The sequence below is a fragment of the Macadamia integrifolia genome, chromosome 4, assembly GCF_013358625.1.
Source record: "Macadamia integrifolia cultivar HAES 741 chromosome 4, SCU_Mint_v3, whole genome shotgun sequence".
NCBI lineage: Eukaryota > Viridiplantae > Streptophyta > Magnoliopsida > Proteales > Proteaceae > Macadamia > Macadamia integrifolia.
The window spans coordinates 26,022,486-26,044,689 of NC_056560.1; the positions used below are offsets into that span (position 1 = coordinate 26,022,486).

Here is a 22,204-nt window from a genome sequence, read left to right on the forward strand (position 1 = left end):
TTTTCTTCTTCTTTTGTTGACTAGTTTCTGTGGTGGTGTTGTAAACTCTGTATTGTTGAATAAATGAATGAAAGTGGCCGGGGGTCCCAATGTCACAAAACATGATCTGATTAATGAAAGGTCGACCTCAGGTTCTCCATAAGATCCTTCTGTTTGATTTCATTCTTCTTGTGAATGACCTATTAGTTTGTTGGCCTCTGATAATGAAAATACTGGATATAATTTTAGTTTGTTGGGTTCGTTCCAAACAAGAAGAAAGAATGCTTTCAGATTTTCTTTCTCGGGTCGGGTCCGGTCGGGTCATCGGGTCGGGTCATGTCAATGTTAAAAAACTTAAATCCAGATTGATCCCCAATGATTTTGATTCGGATCAAGTCAAAGTCATATAAATCCGGATCGACCTGTATTGATTTCAATTTAACGGTTTTACCCCTGAATTTCTTTAAAAGTAAAGTTTTTTCGGTACTAATACACCAATATGGGATCAGCCTAGATTCAATATCACTGCCTGTTAATTTCGATACAATACGGGCAATCCAATACCAATTCTTTGAACTATGATTGAGGTGCACATGTGTGGTGCCATGGTATGGGCTTACGGGGAAAACGTAAGTTTTTGAATTACAAAAAATGGAGGCTTTGTTTGGGAAATAGGGAAGGGAGGGGACCAATTGTCCATATGCCTTGCTAAAACCCAACATCCTTCATATGTATTAAAGTAATCCAAGGAACACTTCTCATGGCTTTGCTCTATTTTATTAATTCATTTATTTTATAAATATTATTTCCCACTTATGGATTCTTAGTAAAAAAAAACATATTTTGCATTAAAGAGAGAGAATATCAGTGTGGTCTTGACTCTTAGAGAGGAACAACCCATTTGACGGGTCTATGGATTTAATTCATGAATATCAATCACCACCGATATTAATATCAATACATATTGAGCATTTCAACCCATAACAAAATCCCAATTTTTTTCTTCATAAAATACAATCAGATATTGAACTACCGATTCCCAAAACCATGGCCTCCGGCTTTGCTTCTGAGAGCTGAAGCTGAATCCTCTTTCCAACTCCAACCCCCTAGTAGGCCTAACGACAACACTACCATAATCCCCTGTTTTGCCTAACTATTACTATGTTCCCTATTTACTTCGGCACTAAAAGAAAAACAAAAGTACCCTATTACACCTAATTATTAACACTTTCTAACAGTAATTCATCACATGGGTAGGTGTGGGTCTATTATTACTCCTCCCCCATCCCACCATTAGTACTTTCTACTCAATACTCACTAGTCACTACCACACCTCCTCTAATCCGTCCTTGTGGGGTACCATCAATGGGTTTGGGGCATTTTGGGTTTTGGGTCTTTTGGAGATTGGGAACCTCAGAATCCTTCCTCCCTTCATGTGCCTCTCCTACTCTCCCGTCCTCTTCTCCTCTGCCAAATGTTTGACTTTTCTCATTCAGAAACTGTGGTGTAAAATAATAGTAGGATGGGCACTTGGGACCTGATAGGAGTCCCTGGGAGTTTTAAAACTCGGGATTGGTAGATTCGGAATTGGCCGATTTACAGCGACTCATCCATCCAATACTGCATTTCTTGGGTTGGGTAACAGATTTTGACCTATTCGGATCAAACTCTGGTTGAAGTGGACCTGGGTCAATCCAAATCCCGATTTTGCTCTTTAAAACACTGTTCTAAAGACCCGCGTAGACGGGACCGGCACTAAATAATGGCCTTTTCTTTTCTTACTTTCTATAAATTGGGATATGGGAAGAGATGGGTTTCCCGTTACCCGTTACCCGTTACCCGTTTATGGGTTCGAAGTTTGTTTACACTGTTCCTAGCTCATATTGAGTTAGTGACTGTAGCTGTGACAGTGACTGTGTCCATTTTTTTACCGGAAAAAAATAGACTGTGACCAAATATTTGCATAACAGCTGCTTCACACCTTCATTACTAATAAATAGATGATAAGCTCAATTGGGAATCACGGAATGGGCTCCCCTCCCCACTCCTCTCCCCGCCTTTCCCGTTACGTTTCACAATAACCGTTACCACTTTATTATACTCTTTACTTATAAAAATCATTTTTAAGATAAACAAAACAAACACAAATATGGATAAAATTCAGTTCTTCTTTCATCCTTCTTCGGGGATTGAAATTTGAAACACGAAACAAAGCCAAAGCCTCCTTTAAAATTTTTTTTTTTTGAAAAAAATAAAAATAAAAAGGGAGAAAAAAAAGGCAGATGAGTAATCATGTGGCGCACCGTGACTGAATTCTGTTTCCATTACTTGAAAAGACGAAAGTGTCCTCACGTATGCCACGAAATTTCATGATTTTAAGACCATAATTAGGGTTATTTATCGTCTTTTAACTGGGACAAGGGGTGTGCTGTCCCTCCCAGAAAGGTCCATCTTCGGCTCTTCGCTCCAGAAAAGAGGGAAAGAGAGAGAAAGAGAAAGAGAAAGAGAACTAGGTAGTAGGAACTAGGAACTAGAATAGTAGAAGAAATCCAACTCTGTAGAAAATTTTTATCTTTCAACCTTTATGTACTGAGCGAAGAAGAAGGAATGTCGATCTGGGTCTGATTCACTCAGAAGTAGAAGGGTATCTTCAGAAAGAGTGATTGACTCGGGGAGTGGAAAGAGAGAAGAAACACACAGGAGTGAGGAGTGATGGGTGGAGTGACTTCATCCATGGCGGCCAAGTTCGCCTTCTTCCCACCCAACCCTCCTTCTTACAAGGTGGTAACAGACGAAGTCACTGGTCTCTTAATCCTCAGTCCTTTCCCTCACCGTGAGAACGTCGATGTTCTCAAATTGGCCACTCGTCGCGGCACCGAGATTGTAGCCATCTATGTCCGACACCCCATGGCGACCTCAACTCTTCTCTACTCACACGGTAACGCCGCTGATCTGGGCCAGATGTATGAGCTTTTTATCGAATTGAGCTTCCACTTACGCGTCAATCTCATGGGGTACTCTCATCTCTCTATCTCTCTTCCTCTCTGGAATTTTTGGCCGTTTTGTTGTTTGTCCGGCTTTCTGTCTGGGGTTTTAATATTTCAAGCCATTGATTGGTTGAAGAGAGTGGGAGACAGTGAAATTCTGGTCAATTTACCTATGCCTCCTTTAATCTCTTTTACCTTTTTCCTTCGTCTTCAAGAATGTTGTAATTTTGTGAGTGTCGTCTTGGGATATTCGGGGATCAATTGGAAAAAAGCAGCAGTTTTTTCCAATCCCTCAGCTTTATTAGACCTGGTAATATTTTGAGTAAGAAGTACTGAATTTTCGGTGAATTGAGCTCTTCTTCTGAAATTTGCGGCCGAATTGTTTCGCAATTGGATTGTTTGATGCTTTATAGTCGTTTTGAGCTTTTAGCTGAGGAGCAATCTTCAATGTATCCGCTTAGCATTTTACGGTTGCTGCATGGTTTAGCACCTTAGCCTGGTATGAGAATGATGTTCCTGCGTGAATTGCGTGCGTACTTATTTAGTTTAGCTTTACTTACCTGTATTTTTAGATAAATCAATTGATCTGCACCAAACAAAGGGAGTGAATAAGTCTGTTGCCGCCATTTGAGAGATAGACCATTGGAGGGTATCTTTTTTCTTTTGTAGCTTTGAGGTTCTTGGATCTGGGCTTGAGTGCAAAATTTGGGCAAAGGGTGCCCAAGGTGTGATGTTAGCTATTTCTGGATGGCTTGATAGCCTTTTTCCATTGGGGTTCCATGCAAAACCGACCGATCCCACAATGGAAGTGAGTAGTCCAAAGTGAATATGCTTATAAGGACTTGGGCACCTTCTCCTTCATGGATAGTGTTTAAAGGGTGAGTTCTACCCTAATCCCAACAAGTGGTATCAAAGCCCGTGCTTGACAATCCCTCGGGGAAGATCTCAAGCTCTCAGGTTCTCACTTGAATTAGGTAAAGCCTTAGGCACCCTCTCCTTAATGGCTAGCTTTTAAGGGTGAGTTCTACCTTGAGTCCCAACATTTTCTTGTTCTAAAATCCATCTATAGTAGAATTGCTTTGGATGGTCTTAATCTTTTCTTTGTATTAAAAGAAAAAAAAGGGGAGTTTCCTCACACATTTTAATTTCATCCAGGTACGACTATTCTGGCTATGGACAGTCATCTGGAAAGGTTAGTGGTAATTTTAAATTTTGTCTTATCATAAAATCCAATCTACTAAGTATTTGACACGTTATAGCATATGCAGAACATACTCTCAAGTACATGTTTTTCTTGTTATGTAGCCAAGTGAGCACAACACTTATGCAGATATTGAAGCTGCCTATAAGTGTCTTGAAGATAATTATGGGGCGAAGCAGGAGGAGATCATCCTTTATGGTCAATCTGTTGGAAGTGGCCCCACATTGGATCTCGCAGCCCGCTTGCCCCTATTAAGAGCTGTTGTTCTGCATAGTCCTATACTCTCGGGCTTACGGGTCATGTATCCTGTGAAACGCACATATTGGTTTGACATCTATAAGGTACATTCTTCTTATCCAGTTAATCTTTGAGTTGCTCTGTTGAACTTTCGTGCATGGTTCTTTGTCTTAAACATTGTTTGGTGTCATATTGTGCAGAACATTGACAAAATCCCACTGGTTAATTGTCCTGTTCTGATTATTCATGTGAGTATTTTCTTTTCTTTTGCGCTTGATTATTTCATGATGATTTTTTGAACTACATGCAAAGGGCCTTTTCTTGTTATACAAATATTGCTTAAACCAGTATGAAGTAATTCCAAACATATTATTTGATAACAATCCTCCAACAATATTAACAAGATCCTATGTGACTGAGATGCAATAACTGTGCTATACACTAATCTGATTCCAATCCTCCAACAAGAATAACAAGATCCTATGTGACTCAGATGCAATAACTGTGGTATATACTTCATTTGCACTTTTCCCCCCTTTTAACTGACCCCATTTAGTTGGGATAAGGCTGAGTGAGTTGTTTGTTGTACCTTTTCCCATTTTTAGAAAGAATTAACTTTACTTGAAGACTGCCAGTTATGAAAACAAGATTGGATTATGTTCTGGTTACCTTCTACATGAATGTCCCATGCCATGTGTTATCCCACATTTCGTATATTCCATTACCAGCAGCATGTTTCATTAACTGCCTAATTGACTGTATTGAACACTTCCAATGGGTAACCGTGGCTAGTTGATTATTGGATACTCTAATTTTGGAAATTTGAGAAGCACACGTGAAACCTTTTCTCTCTCCTATTTTTTTTTTTCATCAGTCACTGCCAATATATTATCTTTCTTCTTTTATTATAAGCTTTCAACTGACACTCTAATCACATTGTTTTAAATTTTAGTAATATATGGGGAATAAAACTTTGTAATAATTAGATGCTTTTGAAGTTCATGAATTGTTATGTTTTTTTTCGATTTATGATGTACCATCATATGTGGTCATGCATTTCATTTGATCGGCATCCTTTCATAGTAAAAAAACTGAAGCTTGGTAACTTTCCTTGTTTTGAAGTGTCTTGATACTCTTTTGTGGCTGCACTCCTTTAACTTCTTTTAGTTTAGGAAAAATATTTTTGTTCAATGAGATATAGATCCTTTTGGGTTTTGATTGTGGTGCTTTCCCCCCCCCCCCTTTTGTTGTTTAAAGACATTTCTGGCTTCTGCAGTCTTTGATATCTGTAACCCTATATAAAGAGAGGGTCCACGGGTAAAGTCTGTTCTTTTCCTAGACTTGGGATTGAGTCCTATCTTCATCTCAAAACCAGTAAAGCCATGCCTGAAGAGGGGTTTTGTGAATGTTAATAGATTTTCTGCTAAGTGCCCAGATTCTTTCATCAGAACAAAACTATGGGGTCCATGAACTTAGCAGACGTTTGACGCATTTACTCTTGTGATTCCCTATCTTACAGCAGTCAAACCGTCAATTTTAGATGTGAAGTGGAGAAAAGTCCCGTCTCATCTTTAACTACTGGTTTGACCTGAGGTCTTGCTGACCGAAAACCTGATTCAACGTCAAATGGGGATTAATTGTTGACAAACAACCTCGTTTTCACTCTTGGATGAGAGTTTTTCTACCAGACTCTGACTACCTCACCTTTCGCATTAACTTGATGAATTGCCCTAACTCGTCTTCAATCTCTTTCTACATGAACAAGTATCTTCTTTTTGCATTCTTTAAGATTTTTAGGATTGTTTCCACTTCTTGCGGGTTCTGAAATTTTTTAAATCTGTGCAACCTCACCATCTTCTTGTAGATTATTAGGGAATTATAATGGCGAAATCGTGGCCATCTTTGATGGTTGATAGTGAATTAGTGACGATGACTCCTATGAACCTTTTGAATTATTATTTCGAGGAAACTGTCATTTTAGATTCGTCCCTAAATTGTTTACTTAGATGCATGGCAGTTGATATTTATATAGTTTAAAACTCTGTATGGAAAGTACTTTTATCTATGAATTTGTCCTTCTCTTGTTGCCAAATGATATACCGTGGAATATAAGTATTGGGTGTGGCCATGCATCTTTACTGCCTCCTGAAATATCAAACACGCATATGGGGCTTCATAATGTTTAGAGTCGAACACTAATATACGAAATCAATACTTCTATAGATTTCATCAAATTTCCATTTTCCACAATGGTCAACTAATGTCTGAGACTGAAACCCTTGATGCTGAGATGAGTGAGCCTTTTTATTGGCTTCCCTGTAGAGTAGGGTTGTGAAGGTTTATATATATATATATAGGATTGTGAAGATGTATCCCTTCTATCCATTGAGAATTGAAGTTGATTTACCCAGGTCATCTGCTTTGGCACCAGTGAGACTCAAATTTTCAAGTTTAGAAATTGGATGGGGTGTACTGGATCTTGCTGACACCAGTCCCTTTGATCCTTGTGGAGGCCTCACCATAGTAACCAAAGATCAGGAGATCACGCTGGATTGGTAGAGCCCAAACCCCATCTTTAGTACTGAGTTTTAAATCCTTTGTAAGACAGGGTTGAGTGTCTAGTTACCAAAATCTATTATGTAAGTAAGAGGGATTGCAAAAGGCAGTAAGGCATCTTAATGCATTAGAATGGTAATTATGGATCCTTAATGCCTGTCATTCTTAGTCATCGCCGTGGCTATAATATTTGTTCTGGGCATCTTAATGATTCTTAGTCTTTACCTTAATGTTGTATGGGCTTGGTAACAGTTATGGATGTCTTCCGTTTTTATGGGACTTACTGGTCACAGGGCAGTGTGAGAAAGTTTATATCCACTGTATGCTCTTCTGCTCTTCTTGCTATGAGTATAAAATAAATCAATTATATAGTTTCATGATCATCATTTCATAAACGTGAAATGACAATATAAGGATATCCCTGACAAGATGCTGAGCAAAGTGTCTACTTGGGAAAAAATGGTGTAGCGAGTAATTCCTGTGCAAGAATCCATTGAGATTACAAAGATTGTCCAAGTTTTAAAATTGAATATTTCTGGATTTGGGTCGATATAGGTAGAGAATCCAGAAGAGTACTTGCGTAAAAGAAACAAGGCAAAGGGATATTTCCCCAATTTGCATGGACATTGACTCTCTTGTATGCACCTGCCTGCAATCTTATATCTAGCCAGGACAATCAGATGAGATTTTTATCATCCTGGAGTGACGACCAGAAGGAATTTAAGAAAGTCTTGATGTTATACCCAACCTAAAAGTAATGCTATTTTTTCTGCGGATCTCTTTGATTGCAATTTATATCTAGAACTTCATTCAAATAACTATCAATTATCCTTGTACTTCAACAAAATAGAGTATCCATAAGATATCTAACAGCGGAGCACTATACTTTTCACTATCTGCTCTGTTTTAGCTTCCAAGAGCATCCCCATCCTTATGGCTTGTCAGTACTGCAGTAATTATGTTATTTTTAAATGTGCCTCCTTGACCATGACAAGTTCAATGGGTACCTTGTTCCTTGATTGTCGGATGATCCCATTAGTATATTTTGGAACCATATTTTGGTGTCTCATCAATAAGAGATTGTGCTTCCTTGCATTCTAACCCAATCTTCACTAATTCTATTTTGGGTCAATTGGGTACTCAATAAAGTAGGCTTAAATGAAAATCATTAAATTTCATGGGTCAATGAAACATATATACTTTTTTTTTTTGTGTGTGGAAATTTTCACGTACTTATCAATAAGAGGTTGTGTGTGTGTATTTTTTTTTTTTTCACACTTTTCCATTTTTTGTTTTTGCACGGATCGATGTAGCCGACCCCATTAAGTTGGGATAAGGCTGAGTTTGTTGTTGTTGTTGTTTGTTGTTTTAACTTTTCCTTGTTTTCTATGATAAAGATTAAGTTCTTCATAGTTTATTATCTTTATTATTAATGGTACAATGAGATATTTTAGCAATATGGAAACAGACTGGGTACATGATTGGACCCTTTTATATTTCCCTGGCAAAAAGGAGAAAATAGCTCCTGCACCAGCTGAAATTATTTGAACTTCAAGGCATCATCAATAATTTTGTTAAGAAAGAATGGACCGCACCAAACTAACTAAAGAGCGTGTGATTGGTTAATTTTTCTGGGAATCAGTTTCCTTAGATTTGTTTATTTGGTTTATCCTTTTTATCCTTATATCATTTCATTTTCTTGTATCTTCTAACAACAGGATCACCTTTTAAGGTGCTTATGTATCTGCATTTGTTCAGTAACAAATTGGCTTTCTCTTTACATTCTAGACATTTTGCTTTTTTAGGTCATTTATCTGATAAAAAGAAATCCTTGTAATTTTTCTATGTAGAAGCATGGTAATAGATAAAAAAAGAGGGAAAAAATAAGAAAATTTGGAAGTTAAATGTTTTGCTTTTCTTAAGCCTTGGGACAATTTAGTGTAGCAACATTCTTGTGAGAGAGCTTGTGAGTTGTGACGCACCCAGAGACACTCATACAAACACACAGGCACATACATGAAACACTGGGTGGGGAGAGATGCATGTTGCTTAAAATGCTTTCTTATTTATTGTTGTTTTTCAGTTGGTGCTCTTTATTTTTTATGCATAGTGGTGTTGATAGTAAATTTTGTTTGCCGAAGGTTTTCACCACTCCTTCATAACTGGCACATACCTGCTCTTCTGAACTTGTTCCATATTGCTTTGCAGGGTACCTCTGATGAAGTAGTTGACTGTTCTCACGGTAAGCAGCTTTGGGAGCTGTGTAAGGAGAAATATGAACCATTATGGCTTAAAGGTGGAAATCATTGTGATTTGGAGCTTTATCCGGAATATATTAGGCATCTCAAGAAATTCGTATCTACGGTAGAGAAATCACCTTCTGAACGATATAGCTCAAGAAGGAGCACGGACAGGTTTGAACAGTCCCGGCGAAGCACTGATTGTTTTGAGCCCTCAAGGAAGAGCACTGACCGAAGAGAAAAACCAAGGCAGAGCACTGATAGAGCTGAAAAATTGAAAAGCCATGAGTACAGATCTAATAATATTGACAAGCTAGAAAAGTTTAGAATGTCTTTTGACCAAATGGAGAGGTCTAGGAGAAGTGTAGACTGCATTGATAAGTCTCGAAAGAGTGTTGACGTACAGCTGGAGAGAGCAAGGAAAAGCGTTGATCGGTTGGAGAGAATACGAGCATGAGTTGGATGTGGAAAAATTATTGGGGCATTTTTATTTATGGTTTCTGGTTGTGGTGTTTGCTTGTATTGACTGTGGCTCCAAATGAGAAGCCCTTGTTATTGTGTCATTCTTTGTCTTTGATCCTGACTCTGTCGGGTGTTATAACTGACAATTTTCCTCAGTGAAAGAAAGAAATTTCTAGTGATTATAATCTGTCATATGGTGGATCCTCAACGCATTAAAGCATCTTAATCTTCTCGTCAAGAAAGTGATGTAATTCTTCCAATTAAAACAGTTTCCCTCCAGTTCAGTTCTGAAGGAAATTTTTTCTGGAGGGGACATCTTCTCTAGTCCCTCCAAGCATACTTCTAGCTGCAAGTGGATTGCAGTGCCCTGTTCAATCCCCTGAGGCTAGGGTGTACCCTAAGGGACTAATGCAACTTTAGAATTGTCTTTGTACTAGCTCACTATGAGTTCACTGAGCTATGGAAACCGTAGTGAAGTTCATTTTCAACGCAGGGCCATGGTTTCCTGTTGGCATCTTTGGTCAGCTTAGTCACTAGCAAACTACCTTACGAGGCATGAAGCATCATTAAATTGGTCCTTATCTACTCTGCAGGAGCAATATTTTGAGTTTTCCTTTCTCCTATTCCTTCTTCTCCCGGTAGGATTTTTTTATAGTTTTGGTTGTACATACTATTGCTAGTGTCAATTTTACTGCTTGCCTTTCTATCTACCAAAATAAATTATTGGGTTTCTATGAACAAGAAAGCTTATTAACACTTACTCAAATCCTCCAGTGGGCATGTCTTGGTTTAAAGCACTTGGAGGATGACCTCATCTGGAACCCCCATTTCAGCAGAGTCGTTTTCACATCTAAGAACAGATACTGGTAATCTTGTTTTGGACTATTGAGGCTGTTTTGATTTGATGAAATCACGAAATCCTAGTGGAGTTGAGGTATAACCTTAAAAACAAGATTTAGGATGGACCAGCCAAAGATGATGTAGTGAGGAAGATTTCTCCTCCGTCCATTTTTTTTTTTTTTTCAGTAGGGGGGCAGAGGGAGTTGACTCGGGTGAGTATCTAATCTTATCATTACCAAATTTTCTGGGTTACTAGCAACCTGTCATATTTATGTCAGGATAAATAACTTAAAATTATATTGGAATGAAGGATCTAAGGGATTTGATTGCAACTATGTACGATATGATCTACATATCTCTAGTCAAGTTTCTGACCTAGGCAAGGGACAATGTCATAATGTATTATCTTTAATAAGGATAAAGTATATGATTCTTCTATTAAAATATCAATCTAATTCCATCAAAAAAGAAGTCAGATAGCTTTACCCAAAACATGATTCTAAAAATCGAGTCTACTCAGCCAATGATTTACGGAGACAATTTGAATTGAAATCAATAGAAACCGATCCTTTACCCGATTTCGAGTTTTTAAACCAGGAACCATGGTGGGGGTGGAGAAAACTTATAATTTATTTTATAGATTCCCATTGGAAGCAATTTTTGTATAACTGGCATTGCTACTGCTTCCAGTGCTTGCCTATCTTGCAAGGGCCCTATTTCTCAATTCTATCTTTTCTAAGGAAGCAACAGCATCAATACTAGTATAGTTATCAGATGGTCCAGCTGAGATGGGCTTCTGTGTTTTTTAATTTATTTTCTCTATTTTAGGTCTTTTCTTCAGGTACAGTATGTAACTATTGGTTCTTTAGCTCCTCGTGCTTCAGTCTTTCTCTATTGATTCCCCCTCGCATTATACAGGTCGCTTGTATGATTGCATCCACATCCCACTTGGGTGACTCCAAATAAATTAAATTAAAACAAAAATAGAAAAAAAATAAACCTACAAAGCCACGCCGGCCCAATAAGGAATAGTAAGCCCACCCAAAGCATCCTCCCTCTTCGTCAACCTTCGACAACCCGAATCTGCCACCTTCTCTCTCTCCCTCTCCCTCTCCCTCTCCCTCTCCCTCTAGTCTCTCTAAGCTATAGCATAGCTCGTAATTCTCTGGTCCAACGGCAAGGCAGTGATGCCGCCAACCAATCTCTCCTTCTGCTCTCTACCCTCTGCCCCTTCTCTCCAAACCCATGATAACGTTTCCGTCTCTTACCTCTGCATCCTCTTTCTTAATCCCCAAATCAACCAAGTCAGCTGCCTCGCCGTCTCCGGTGATCTTCTCTACGCCGCCTCCGGCAACGAAATCCACGTCTTCACACTAACGAACTACCAACATATAGATACATTCAAACCCAAAGATTCCTCTTTGGGCTCCGTCAAGTCATTAGCCTTTGGGGAAGGAAAAGTCTTCACAGCTCACCAAGACTGCAAGATCCGAGTCTGGATGATGACGCCCACGAAACAACACCAGCTGGTGGCCACGCTTCCCACCGTCAAGGACCGATTACGCCGTTTTGTGATGCCGAAGAACTATGTGCGTGTCCGGCGGCACAAGGAACGGCTTTGGATTGAACACGTAGACGCCGTCTCTGGGCTCACCATGACGGACGGTTTGCTCTACTCTGTTTCGTGGGATAAGAGTTTGAAGATCTGGCGCACCTCGAATCTCCGCTGCTTGGAATCAATTAAAGCCCATGAAGATGCCATTAACGCCGTAGCCGTATCGGTTGACGGAACCATTTACACGGCGTCAGCGGATAGACGGATTAGGGTGTGGGGGAGATTGAGTTCTGGGAAGAAGAGTCAGAGGTACGAGAAGCATAAGCTGATAGTGACGTTGGAGAAGCATAACTCGGCGGTGAACGCGTTGGCACTGAGCGGTGACAAGTCGGAACTCTTCTCCGGTGCCGGTGACCGTTCCATATTGGTGTGAGAGAGGAAGGACAGTGGTAACCACATGGCTGTCACGGAAGCGTTGAGAGGGCATAAGGGTGCAAAATTTTGCTTGGTCAACGTGTCTGATATTCTAGTGAGTGGGTCAGCTGATCGGACGGTTAGAATATGGAGACGCAGTTGCAGCGGGGATCAACGGTGCAGTCATTTGGTGGTGTTGAAAGGACAAGAGAGGCCGGTGAAGTCGTTGGTAGTAGTTATGGACGGCGTGGTATTATCGACTGGATCTGGGTCTGGGTCTCGGTCTGGGTCTGGGTCTGGGTCGGGTAAGCTGTCCGTTTGTAGTGGAAGTCTGGATGGAGAGAAGAATATGGGAGGTCACGGTTTCCAATCTCACTCACAGTGCAACCTCGTACGATTAAACAAACAAAAACTCTTGTTCTCCTTGAAATATCTTTAAGAAGATTATTACTACATTTTTTTTTTTGGGTGGAAGATTGTTACAACATTAAATTTAGGACTAGGGAAGTGGATGGTTTTTCGGGTCAGTCCATATTTTTTTTGGATTTCACCGAATATGTTTTCTAATCTTCAATCAATTCTTGTATCATGTAGAATATGTTTTCTAATCTTCAATCAATTCTTGTATCATGTGGGATTTGGGATTTTTTATTTATTTATTTATTTAATAGTAACATGAGATTTAACCAGGTTTTGACTAGAAAGACTTGCCCCAGTCGAATCAAAATTTGAGATTTAACCGAGTATGATAGAGCATACCTTTAAAAACAAGCTACTGCTACCAAAAAAAAATGGTTCTTATAAGTATTCAAATCCAGTTTGGGGTTGTTGCTTTCTCATGGAATCCCAACAATTTGCCTCTCCATGGAGCACATGTAAGAGCTGAGATCTTTCCTCGAGAGATTTTGTCCATCTTTGGAAGCATATTGGAATTGTCATGCCTTGACTCTAATGCCATTTGTCAGTATTTGTATAGGACTCGCCCTTAAAATACTATATGCATGGAATCCCAACAATCTACCTCTCAGCAATGATTGGTGATTCTAGTCAGTCATGGACTTGTGCGTGGTGAAGTTTCATATGTCACTGACAAATACAATCGGACTGTTAAGGGCATCAAAGACACAGCAAAAACGAACTGATTTGGATGCTAAAGATTGGTACCCAATTAACCTAATTGATCTGACGATCCAGAAACCATTTGGTCATTTAAGGTGGGTGGGGAATGGAATCCAGAAGCAATTTTGAGAATGTTTAGAGCACTGAGTATGGATCATCCATCCCCTCGAGGATATCTTATTCATGGATGCCTCTGCTGCATATTGATCTCTTCCGTATTTCAAGTCTCAGAAGACAATTCAATGTGACTCATCAGATGTGTTATTAGGCGAAGTGGAAACATCTCGCTTCACCTGTCAAACCACCTACTAATCTATATGAGAGACTGGAACACGACCATAATATCCCCATCCATCCATGTTGGCACACACGCTCTCACCACGACTGAGTCTCGACACTTTTTAAAACCCATTAAGAAGCACAACTACCACTAAGAATAGCGAAACAAGCCCAAGAGGAACTAATCATCCCAATAACAAGCTTTGTTCAAGAGAACTTGTCCATGATTTTGAAGAATAGCAGCAACACAAGGGCTTCAAGATGTGGTGGCTCAAGAGGGAGAGGGGAGGAGCACATACAAGGTCAGAAAGTTGAAATTGTAACATCATCCCTTCGCTAAAATCATATTCACAAAGACGAAATAACTCCCCTGTGACTGGGCGCCATGCTTCACATCAACTCCCACCTTATTGTCCTGAAAGAATACTACTTCTGGTCCTCTTCTCGCTACAGTGCTACACCTCAATGATAGCAATCAGATTCTCAGCATGGACAGAAAGTTTTCCTCCTTATATAGTTGCAAGCAGCTCCTCTTGAGGCTATGGTGTAGAATTAGGTCCTCATAATAAAGCACCTCTTAAAAATTAAGAAAAGGGCTCTTCGCCAACATTTTCGCCACCTATACACCAAAACCATTCACCCTAATCTTACCATCGTTTCTTTCCAGCCAGGAAACTACCGACTCCAACCAGCCATAAGGAACTAGAGACCTGCAAGAAACACAGAGAACCTATATCTACCAAACAGGTAGCTTTATATACCACCAATAAACAATCTCTTTAATCTTCCAAATCCTAACCCTACCCGGCACCAACCAATTATTGTTAACCTATCCCTTAATTACTCTATAGTCTTATCAAACCAGAGACCACAAGGTCCACAGCCATCGCAATTAACCAAAACAACAACAGTACACTCAATTTATTTTAAACCTGTTATCACCCCAACCTTCCAAACACTTCCATAATTAAACTTATCTTTCCAAGATCCTGAATTCATTTTAACATTTTTGATCCTGAAAGAGAATTGGATGGTTTCTAGGAAAGATAGAGGTTCACAGTTCACAGGACCTGGAAGAGGCATGTCAAGCTCCACTTGGATTGAAGAACAGGGCTGGAAATGGCTTCAAAGCTTCTGAAAGGACCGATTACAAGACACAAGTTCAAGGGAAAAACTCACTAGTTGAAATCCAAGCATTGGAATGACTGAACCATCCTTTTGAGAACAATAACTATAAGAGGTGTCTTGCAAACATATTTGAGCACCTTGAGGGAAAAAAAAAAAAAAAATACATGGCACTAATTTAACTTTGTCAATATGAGTAATGTTGATGCAGTAGCATTTTTGTGGCTAGACCGGTATGACCCAATTTGGAAACTTAAACCAAGACAAAACGGATCCAAACTAGGATTTTGGTCCAAAAAAGATACTTGGGGAATTTGTTTTTTTGTTTGGGTTATATTTGTAATCATAATTTTATTTTATATTATGGGAGCTAGTAGGAGATTCTGTTTCAGTAGTTTCCTGGTTTGAGTGAGTGAATGGTTGCTGAGTTGTGTGCTGCAGAGCAACCTTGTTGGTTTACTGCTTTCCCTCTCTATCTCCTCTTTTAATCGATTCAGTCGAGTGACTCGAGTCCCATCCAGGGTAAGTTCTTCCTCTTTTCCCTCTATGTCCTTCCTTTATTCCAATTCTTCTTCCCTTCTTTTATTTTCATTTTATTTCCCCCGTCATTGACAGTACCATTGGGTTGAGTAACAAAACTTCAGAACTCAGTTCAACACCTCAACCTTTATGGTTTAGAATGAGATTTGAGGGCTTGTTTCCCTACCCTAGGGCACCAAACCCTATTTTGACTTGATACTTGGCATACTTGGGAGGATTGGTAGAGAGGATCTTATCCCCCCAGTCTCAATTGAATCCTTTCCACATGGGGAGATCTCATCTTTGGTCTACCTCTGGTTTCACTCACCATTAAAATTCAACTTCCCGACAATTCAAATAGTGGGAAGGAAGCAACTAAAGCCTACTAGGGGTACTTTTAGATTAAAAAAAAAAAAAGGAAAAAGAAATTGCACCAACTTGTCATGTTTGGATGCTGGTTACCCTCTCTGGAAAACAGCTTTCCTAGTGTTTGCATGGCATGCTAGTCCAAATAAAATCAGTGAATCACCTCTTCTTCCAACTTGAAGTAGCTAGAAATAAGCACCAATAGGATTATACCCTGGTAGGCTATTAAGGGTGTGCCTACTGACTTTAGCAAGTTGATTTTCTAATGGCAATAAGAGGTCCAAGTCCACCCACAAATCAGTTATGGCTGCTGGGATTAAATGCAACATACTGTACTAGCTGCAGCATTCAAATGATAATAATCATAGTTTAATATCCAGACAAAAATCTAAGGTCTGAAATAATATTGATGATCAGAACAAACATCATCAAACAAGAAGAAAATATACATTGCAGAGATGCCTTTTAACTATAATCATCATGAATAGATGTTTCAAAGACACCCATATAGGTAACACTGCAAAATAAAACATTCAACCTTTGTGACAAATCCTCTCTTTTAGACTATCTTAGTTAAATAATTAACCCAAAAAGACCTATGAGTTATTCGCACAGCTGAATCCTAGATAGTAACTGGACAAATCTATGAAAAAATGGAGCCCGTTACATATAGCAAAAGGTAAGGTAGATAAACAATATTCCACGACCAAAGAAGAACTTCCAGTATTTCTATTATCAGTCATCTGCAGTTACTAATAGAGGAACACCCTGATTACCTAAAAATATTGGGTTTGAACATGAGCACCAGTAAAGTTTCTCATTGCATGTACATGAAGTTGCATTTATACATATGTCGACAAGCGTTCTTCCTGATCTCATGCAATAGAGGATGCCAAAAAACGCACAAAATGCACATATCTATTGCAAGCATAATGCCAGTTCAATGTTCATAAATTGGTTTAAATTTTAGGTGAATTTGAGGTGACCTGGGTGATTACAATATCACTTTCTATAATCATAACAACCTATAAAAATAGTGAAAGCTATGAGCAAAACTAAATGAAATATTCCCAAACAGCCATTCCTTAACAACAGAATACTCTGGGTAAAGTCGGTAGATTAGCAGAATTCCTTTCCATCTTATAGGGGCAGTAGCGAACCAAATTGTTTTTCCACCACAAATCAATAATCAGAAGTACATGTAATAAAAGAAAGAGCAAAAGTTTGGCAGCCAAACACCCCCATCCTCTCAGGAAAAAAAAAGGGGGGGGGGGAATAAAATCAAATTTTCTCACCACATGAACTTAGGTCTTTCGACGCAAACGCTTCCTTAGCTTCTTGTATTTGTGCTTATTCATCTTTCTCTTCCTCTTCTTCTTCACACTATCGGCCCAAAGAGAATGATCGTTGCCAGACACAACGTCATCAGCATCCTGAGAGACCACTGGATCGAATCCAGTCGGAGAAACTTGACTTACGCAATACCCGAACGGGAAACTAGGGTAGAAACACGAGGGCTGCGCATTGGTCGATTTCTCTCCTCGTATAGATGCCAATATAGGGTTTGGATTACAAATATACTCGGGTTTGCTTTCATGGTGGTCGGTTTGATGAAGCACAAAAGGAGCCGCCAAGCTTGATGGTTGAGTGGTGTTGAAGCTTGAGATGATTCGCAGTGCGAAAGGTTTCTTCGTGAATTTATGCAGAAAACCAGCCATTGTGAGATTAGAAACGAAGACTCTCTCTCTCACACTGGCTGATACTCTGATCCCCTTGTTTCGTCTCCGTTTACTCTGCGAAACCAATCTAATTAGGTTTCGGTGTTTGACCTAACCCGATACGATGGTATCCTAATTCGAGAAAAGTATTCGGTCAACCACGCAATTCGGTTTCGTCCCGACTTGAATCGGTCATCTTGATTGCCATAATTTCTAAAATTGAAAAAAAAAAATGCCCCCATGCAGGATCGAACTACAGACCTTCAGTTTACAAGACTGACGCTCTACCACTGAGCTATAGGGGCCGGCATGTATTCATCAAAGAAATTTTTTGTAAAGAAACAAAATTTGATTGCTTTACCTAATTCAAATTTCCTCTTCATGCGGAAGACGAAATCAACATCTTTAATCCCTCCAGAGGATTATAAGTAGAGAGCACTGACACATGGAGGAGAGAACACCTTTGATCCTGTTCCTTCCTGGTAATGAGATTCTATGTATTCCTGAAGCTGGTTTTGTGATTACTGATTCGAGTGACTTTTAAGCTCGTCTGGAGAAGAAGAACCCCAGGTCAGTTTCTCTCCAATTTTCTCTGTTTCCTTGTCTTCGGATCTCTCAGCTTCCAATTCACAACAACTCCCCTTTCAAACTTCTTGCTTTGTTTTTACCTTTCTGCGCAGAACGTGAAGGAAATGGAAGTGCCGATAATTTGGACGGCATTTTAATTTTCGTCTCTCACTCTCAGCGCGGCTTGGATCGGTAACCTGAACTCCAACTATAACGTTTCATTTAATTGTTTATGACGAAAGCTTTTATTTTTATTCTTAAATTTCATGCCTATTGGGGGTAATTCTGCTGTGGGGAGTTTTTTTGTTCTTGAAAATTTGATCTTTCAGCCTTTGTTACATTTCAAACTCATAAGAGTTCATGGTAATTTTCTGTGGAAATTCAAGAATCAAATTCCTTTTTATCCCCTGGGGTGAAAGATTCATTATATTGCAGCTTCCACGGGGTGAAGGTTTTTGTTTCCAACCATTTTAACGAGTACTAAGGTACTGTTTTTTTGTTCCCCGTTCTGCAGAGCACTTGGAAGTAGAAGGTTTGCATGGCTACTAGTCCTGTTATTGATGAATGGGATGATAAATGCATTATGATGTCTTTGGATTTTCACATTGTCCTCTCTCCTACAACTTCTCAAACAATTAGAATTCGTTGTTGTGCCAATCATGTCAGTATTGATAAATACTAAAGGAACCAAGTCAGTGTTGTGGTCTTTCAGTATGTGTGCTAGTTCATGAAGGAACTGAGACTTCGAATGTGTTCATTGAAGCAAGTTTTGGCAAATTGTCGAACCAATAATTTTCCTACCACTGCCATAACACGTGTTTTGTTTCCAAGGCTATCCAAATGCTTGGGATAAACATTATAATACTTCTTGTCAAACTTCAATTTTTCTATCTACTTGGAACTTGGAAATATCTACTAAAACCATACTTTGATAAACAATATACAACTTGTAGGTGAAGGCATTCAAATTTTTATCTTTCATATTGACATTTTGTCAACATAGATTCTAGATTTTCATTTTAGGATCTCAAATGCCATGGGTGCACATTTATCTGGACAAAAATAATGACTAGTATTGCAAAGTGAAGAATGCTAGGAGACAGATGCCAACAAAGGAAATGTGGGGGACTATTCCCCGTCCAATACTACAACATATCGGACTATAGTACTGCATCTCACAAAGCTATGCTGTCCCCAAAACAAAAGTGGGGTTTGGTGTTGTTTCTCAAAATTAAGTTTTTGCAACTGCTTTAATTTTTGTTGCTATTCTATTCTGCTAACCGTTCTTGTTTTCCTCTTTTAACTTTGTGCCATTCTGTTCTGCTAACTGTTGCTTTGTTTTCCCCTGTAATCTTTGTTGCCATATCATGTTGACCCGTGCTAACATCACCTTCTAAGATCTTAGTGGTTGATTTTAGCTTTCACTGCAACAAAAGAGGCCAATAGGCACGAGCTGACTCTCTTGTTGCAGCTGTAGAGTTTAGATGTTTTCTGTTTGGAGAGTACTGTATGCTTATGTAACTAAGAAGTGATGCCTATACTCTCAAGAGCTTTCTTTTTTTTTTTTGGCTCATTTTTCTGTTTTGCTTTTAGTTGTTGGCATCAATTTCTGATTTTTCAGAATGTTGATATAGATTACTTTGATGACTTTGGAATTGATTTGCATACTGTGACAGAGGCAGCGTTATTGGACTCAGGTCTTGATGTTGATAAGATGAATTTCATTTCATGAATTGTGAAAAGGTAGATAATTATGTTCAAAGTTATTGCATTTCTTTTGGCTTTCCGGTCCTTACTGTTGCACTTTCAATTCATTTAGTTTCACTTCTTATGTTCCCTTTAGAGTGCTTCACCTATTTTCCAGGATGTTATCTGTCAACAATTCCCCACTATGTTATTATGGACTTCTAATTGACTTCTATGTGATCTTTAACTGTGCCTTGCATTTCCTAGATAAGTCCAGATAAGTCCAAAATCCACTAGATTCCCAGACCTCTTGAGCAGAGAGTAATGAAGCAATAAAAGGTTGCATTCTCTGAATCTCCTTGCAAGCAGACACAGACCTGTGGCTCTTTGATGATTCCAAAACTGAATTGTAGTTACGACCGAGATTTAGAACCTTGGCAGTCACCATATAACACCAATTTCAACCACCAAGTATTCCAACAATTTATGATAAACAAACAACAATCAAGAGAAGAGAACCAGGAGACTTTCCACTGAGATTAAACTATTCTGTGTTAAGTTTGTCTCGAATTTTTGACCCATTTTGAAGATTGACCCGTTCCGACATATTTTGGTGGCAACCTGAATGGGAAGTTTTCTGAGATTTGTGATGGAAGCAGCGGGGAGCCCAGCACTGATCTCGTATGGGGTGCGGGGGCGTATGGTTCGAGCGGATCGACTGTGACCCGATGGGTCGACCCGCGACTTGGAGTATATAATGTACTGTTGTCTTATTGAGAAACTCATTGTATTTGGGGGGGTTTTTCGAGCTAGGGTTTCAGGGCGAGTTTTCTCGCCGCTACTTGGGTGTAATCTCTTTTCTGCATAGTGAAATATCTTCTTCACCCAAGGACATAATACACCACACTAGTGTGTGAACCTCGTTAAATCTCTGTGTCGTGCGGATTTATTGTCTCTTTATTTTCGTATTTCTTAGTGTTTGATCTAACATTCTGTTTGAATTTTTTACTATTTTTTATGTGGAATCTGTTGTTGAAATATTAAGATAATAGTAGCTCACCATTACAAAATAGAAAGTTCACACGTAGGGCCACTACTAATAAATGAGAAACTTATTCCAGAGAATCCTCTTGCTTGGCTTGTTGAAGTAGATCTCTTACCCTCTTAATGTCCATTTCCCTTTCCCTACCCTCTTTTTGATGTAATTAGAAAGAAAATACAATTAATTATCAAATAAGAGGACATACTCAGAAAATAACAAAACCCGCTTGTTCATAAAAAAATTTCCCCGAAAAACTCTCGCTCCAAAAAAACTTAGCAGGAGAACACCCATCAATGGACGCCGCCTGCAGCAATCTGGCCGTTAGGCTGGGCTGCCCCATCCCTCCCACCCTCCCTCTACTTGGAGCATGCCAATGAAGGTGACCTATTGGATCCTTTCGTCCAAACTTTCCATGTGTGAATAAACTTGTGGGTCCTAAGCACATTTTTTTTTTATTATACAAAGTTCAATACAAACGTAAAAGCATAAGCAACCAAGAAAGAAGAAGACTAAGACAAAAAGATGATAATACATGAATCTTGCTGCGCTTGAAAGTGGAGTGCTAGAGGATTTCCTCAATGATATGGAGATGGGGCTGGACATCGACCTCGTGGCAATTGTGAGCATGGGTGGCCAAGATCTGCTTCATTATTACATTGTCGTCTGAGGTGGTGAATTGATTGTGAATCTCACCTTGCTGTGGCACCATTAGTTGTTGTTGCGGCATCTTTGAAATGGGAGTGGTTGTCATCATCCCCAACTTGTTTTCTTCTTCCTCTCGGTGTATCCAAGTTGGAGAAGAGAGTGAGGATGAGTTAGTTGTTTGGTGCAAGGCCCAGGCCAAGCACCCCACCTTATATAAGTCATTAGAAGGAAATGTCTCTTAATGATTGGTATGGAGAAGCAAATTTGGAATAAAGCCAAATTGAACACTTTGCTTCTATATGGGGTCAGGCAGTGGTCCTACAATCCCACCTTCAGTCTCTTTATATATCTAAAGTATGGGAGAGGGTTCTTGAGCAAGTGGCACATGGGAGCACACCAATAGACTGTGATGAAACATTAACATGGTAGAACCCTAAACAACCTTTCAATCTGAATCTAATCATCTTGTGGATACGATGGTTTGATGCACCCGACAATACTAATACCAAGTAAATACAAGCCATCGATGGTTTTATTTGTGTCCCACACAAGCTCCTGATAGGGTGTCAACACAGGGGTTGATTTGGTTTTGGTTGGGCTGAACAAGGCCCTTGGCACTATCAGGTCCAGATATCATAACCAAACCGATAAGATATGGGTCCTTAAA

General features: G+C 39.3%; 2 protein-coding genes, 1 long non-coding RNA gene, 1 other non-coding gene and 1 pseudogene across 4 annotated transcripts; 3 read left to right on the forward strand and 2 right to left on the reverse strand.

The window, feature by feature from the left end:
• Nucleotides 1-2,422: 2,422 nt before the first annotated feature.
• LOC122077396 (alpha/beta hydrolase domain-containing protein 17B-like) lies at nt 2,423-9,844 on the forward strand. The gene is made up of 5 exons (XM_042643339.1): nt 2,423-2,993; nt 4,122-4,158; nt 4,272-4,508; nt 4,605-4,652; nt 9,169-9,844. Exons 1-5 carry the CDS (start codon nt 2,692-2,694, stop codon nt 9,655-9,657), a joined length of 1,113 nt encoding a protein of 370 aa, XP_042499273.1. The 5' UTR covers nt 2,423-2,691; the 3' UTR covers nt 9,658-9,844.
• Nucleotides 9,845-11,689: 1,845 nt separating this feature from the next.
• Nucleotides 11,690-15,074, forward strand: LOC122076362 (annotated as a pseudogene).
• A 2,109-nt stretch (nt 15,075-17,183) lies between these two features.
• On the reverse strand, nt 17,184-17,597 carry LOC122076363. Its single transcript, XM_042641667.1, has one exon. The coding sequence runs from the start codon at nt 17,595-17,597 to the stop codon at nt 17,184-17,186; it is 414 nt and encodes a 137-aa protein (XP_042497601.1).
• A 233-nt stretch (nt 17,598-17,830) lies between these two features.
• On the reverse strand, nt 17,831-17,902 carry TRNAT-UGU. Its single transcript has one exon. It is a non-coding gene; the product is annotated as a tRNA-Thr (tRNA).
• Nucleotides 17,903-18,005: 103 nt separating this feature from the next.
• On the forward strand, nt 18,006-20,778 carry LOC122075242. Its single transcript, XR_006139205.1, has 4 exons — nt 18,006-18,167; nt 18,278-18,356; nt 19,841-19,907; nt 20,118-20,778. It is a non-coding gene; the product is annotated as an uncharacterized LOC122075242 (long non-coding RNA).
• Nucleotides 20,779-22,204: the final 1,426 nt, after the last annotated feature.

Bases quoted from the DNA above. Each gene is read 5' to 3' on its own strand.
- LOC122076363 (XM_042641667.1), bottom strand. From the start codon at position 17,597: ATGGCTGGTTTTCTGCATAAATTCACGAAGAAACCTTTCGCACTGCGA.
- LOC122077396 (XM_042643339.1), top strand. From the start codon at position 2,692: ATGGGTGGAGTGACTTCATCCATGGCGGCCAAGTTCGCCTTCTTCCCA. The intron at 4,509-4,604 runs GTACATTCTTCT...CATATTGTGCAG, and splicing joins ATTGGTTTGACATCTATAAG to AACATTGACAAAATCCCACT. The intron at 4,653-9,168 runs GTGAGTATTTTC...ATTGCTTTGCAG, and splicing joins GTCCTGTTCTGATTATTCAT to GGTACCTCTGATGAAGTAGT.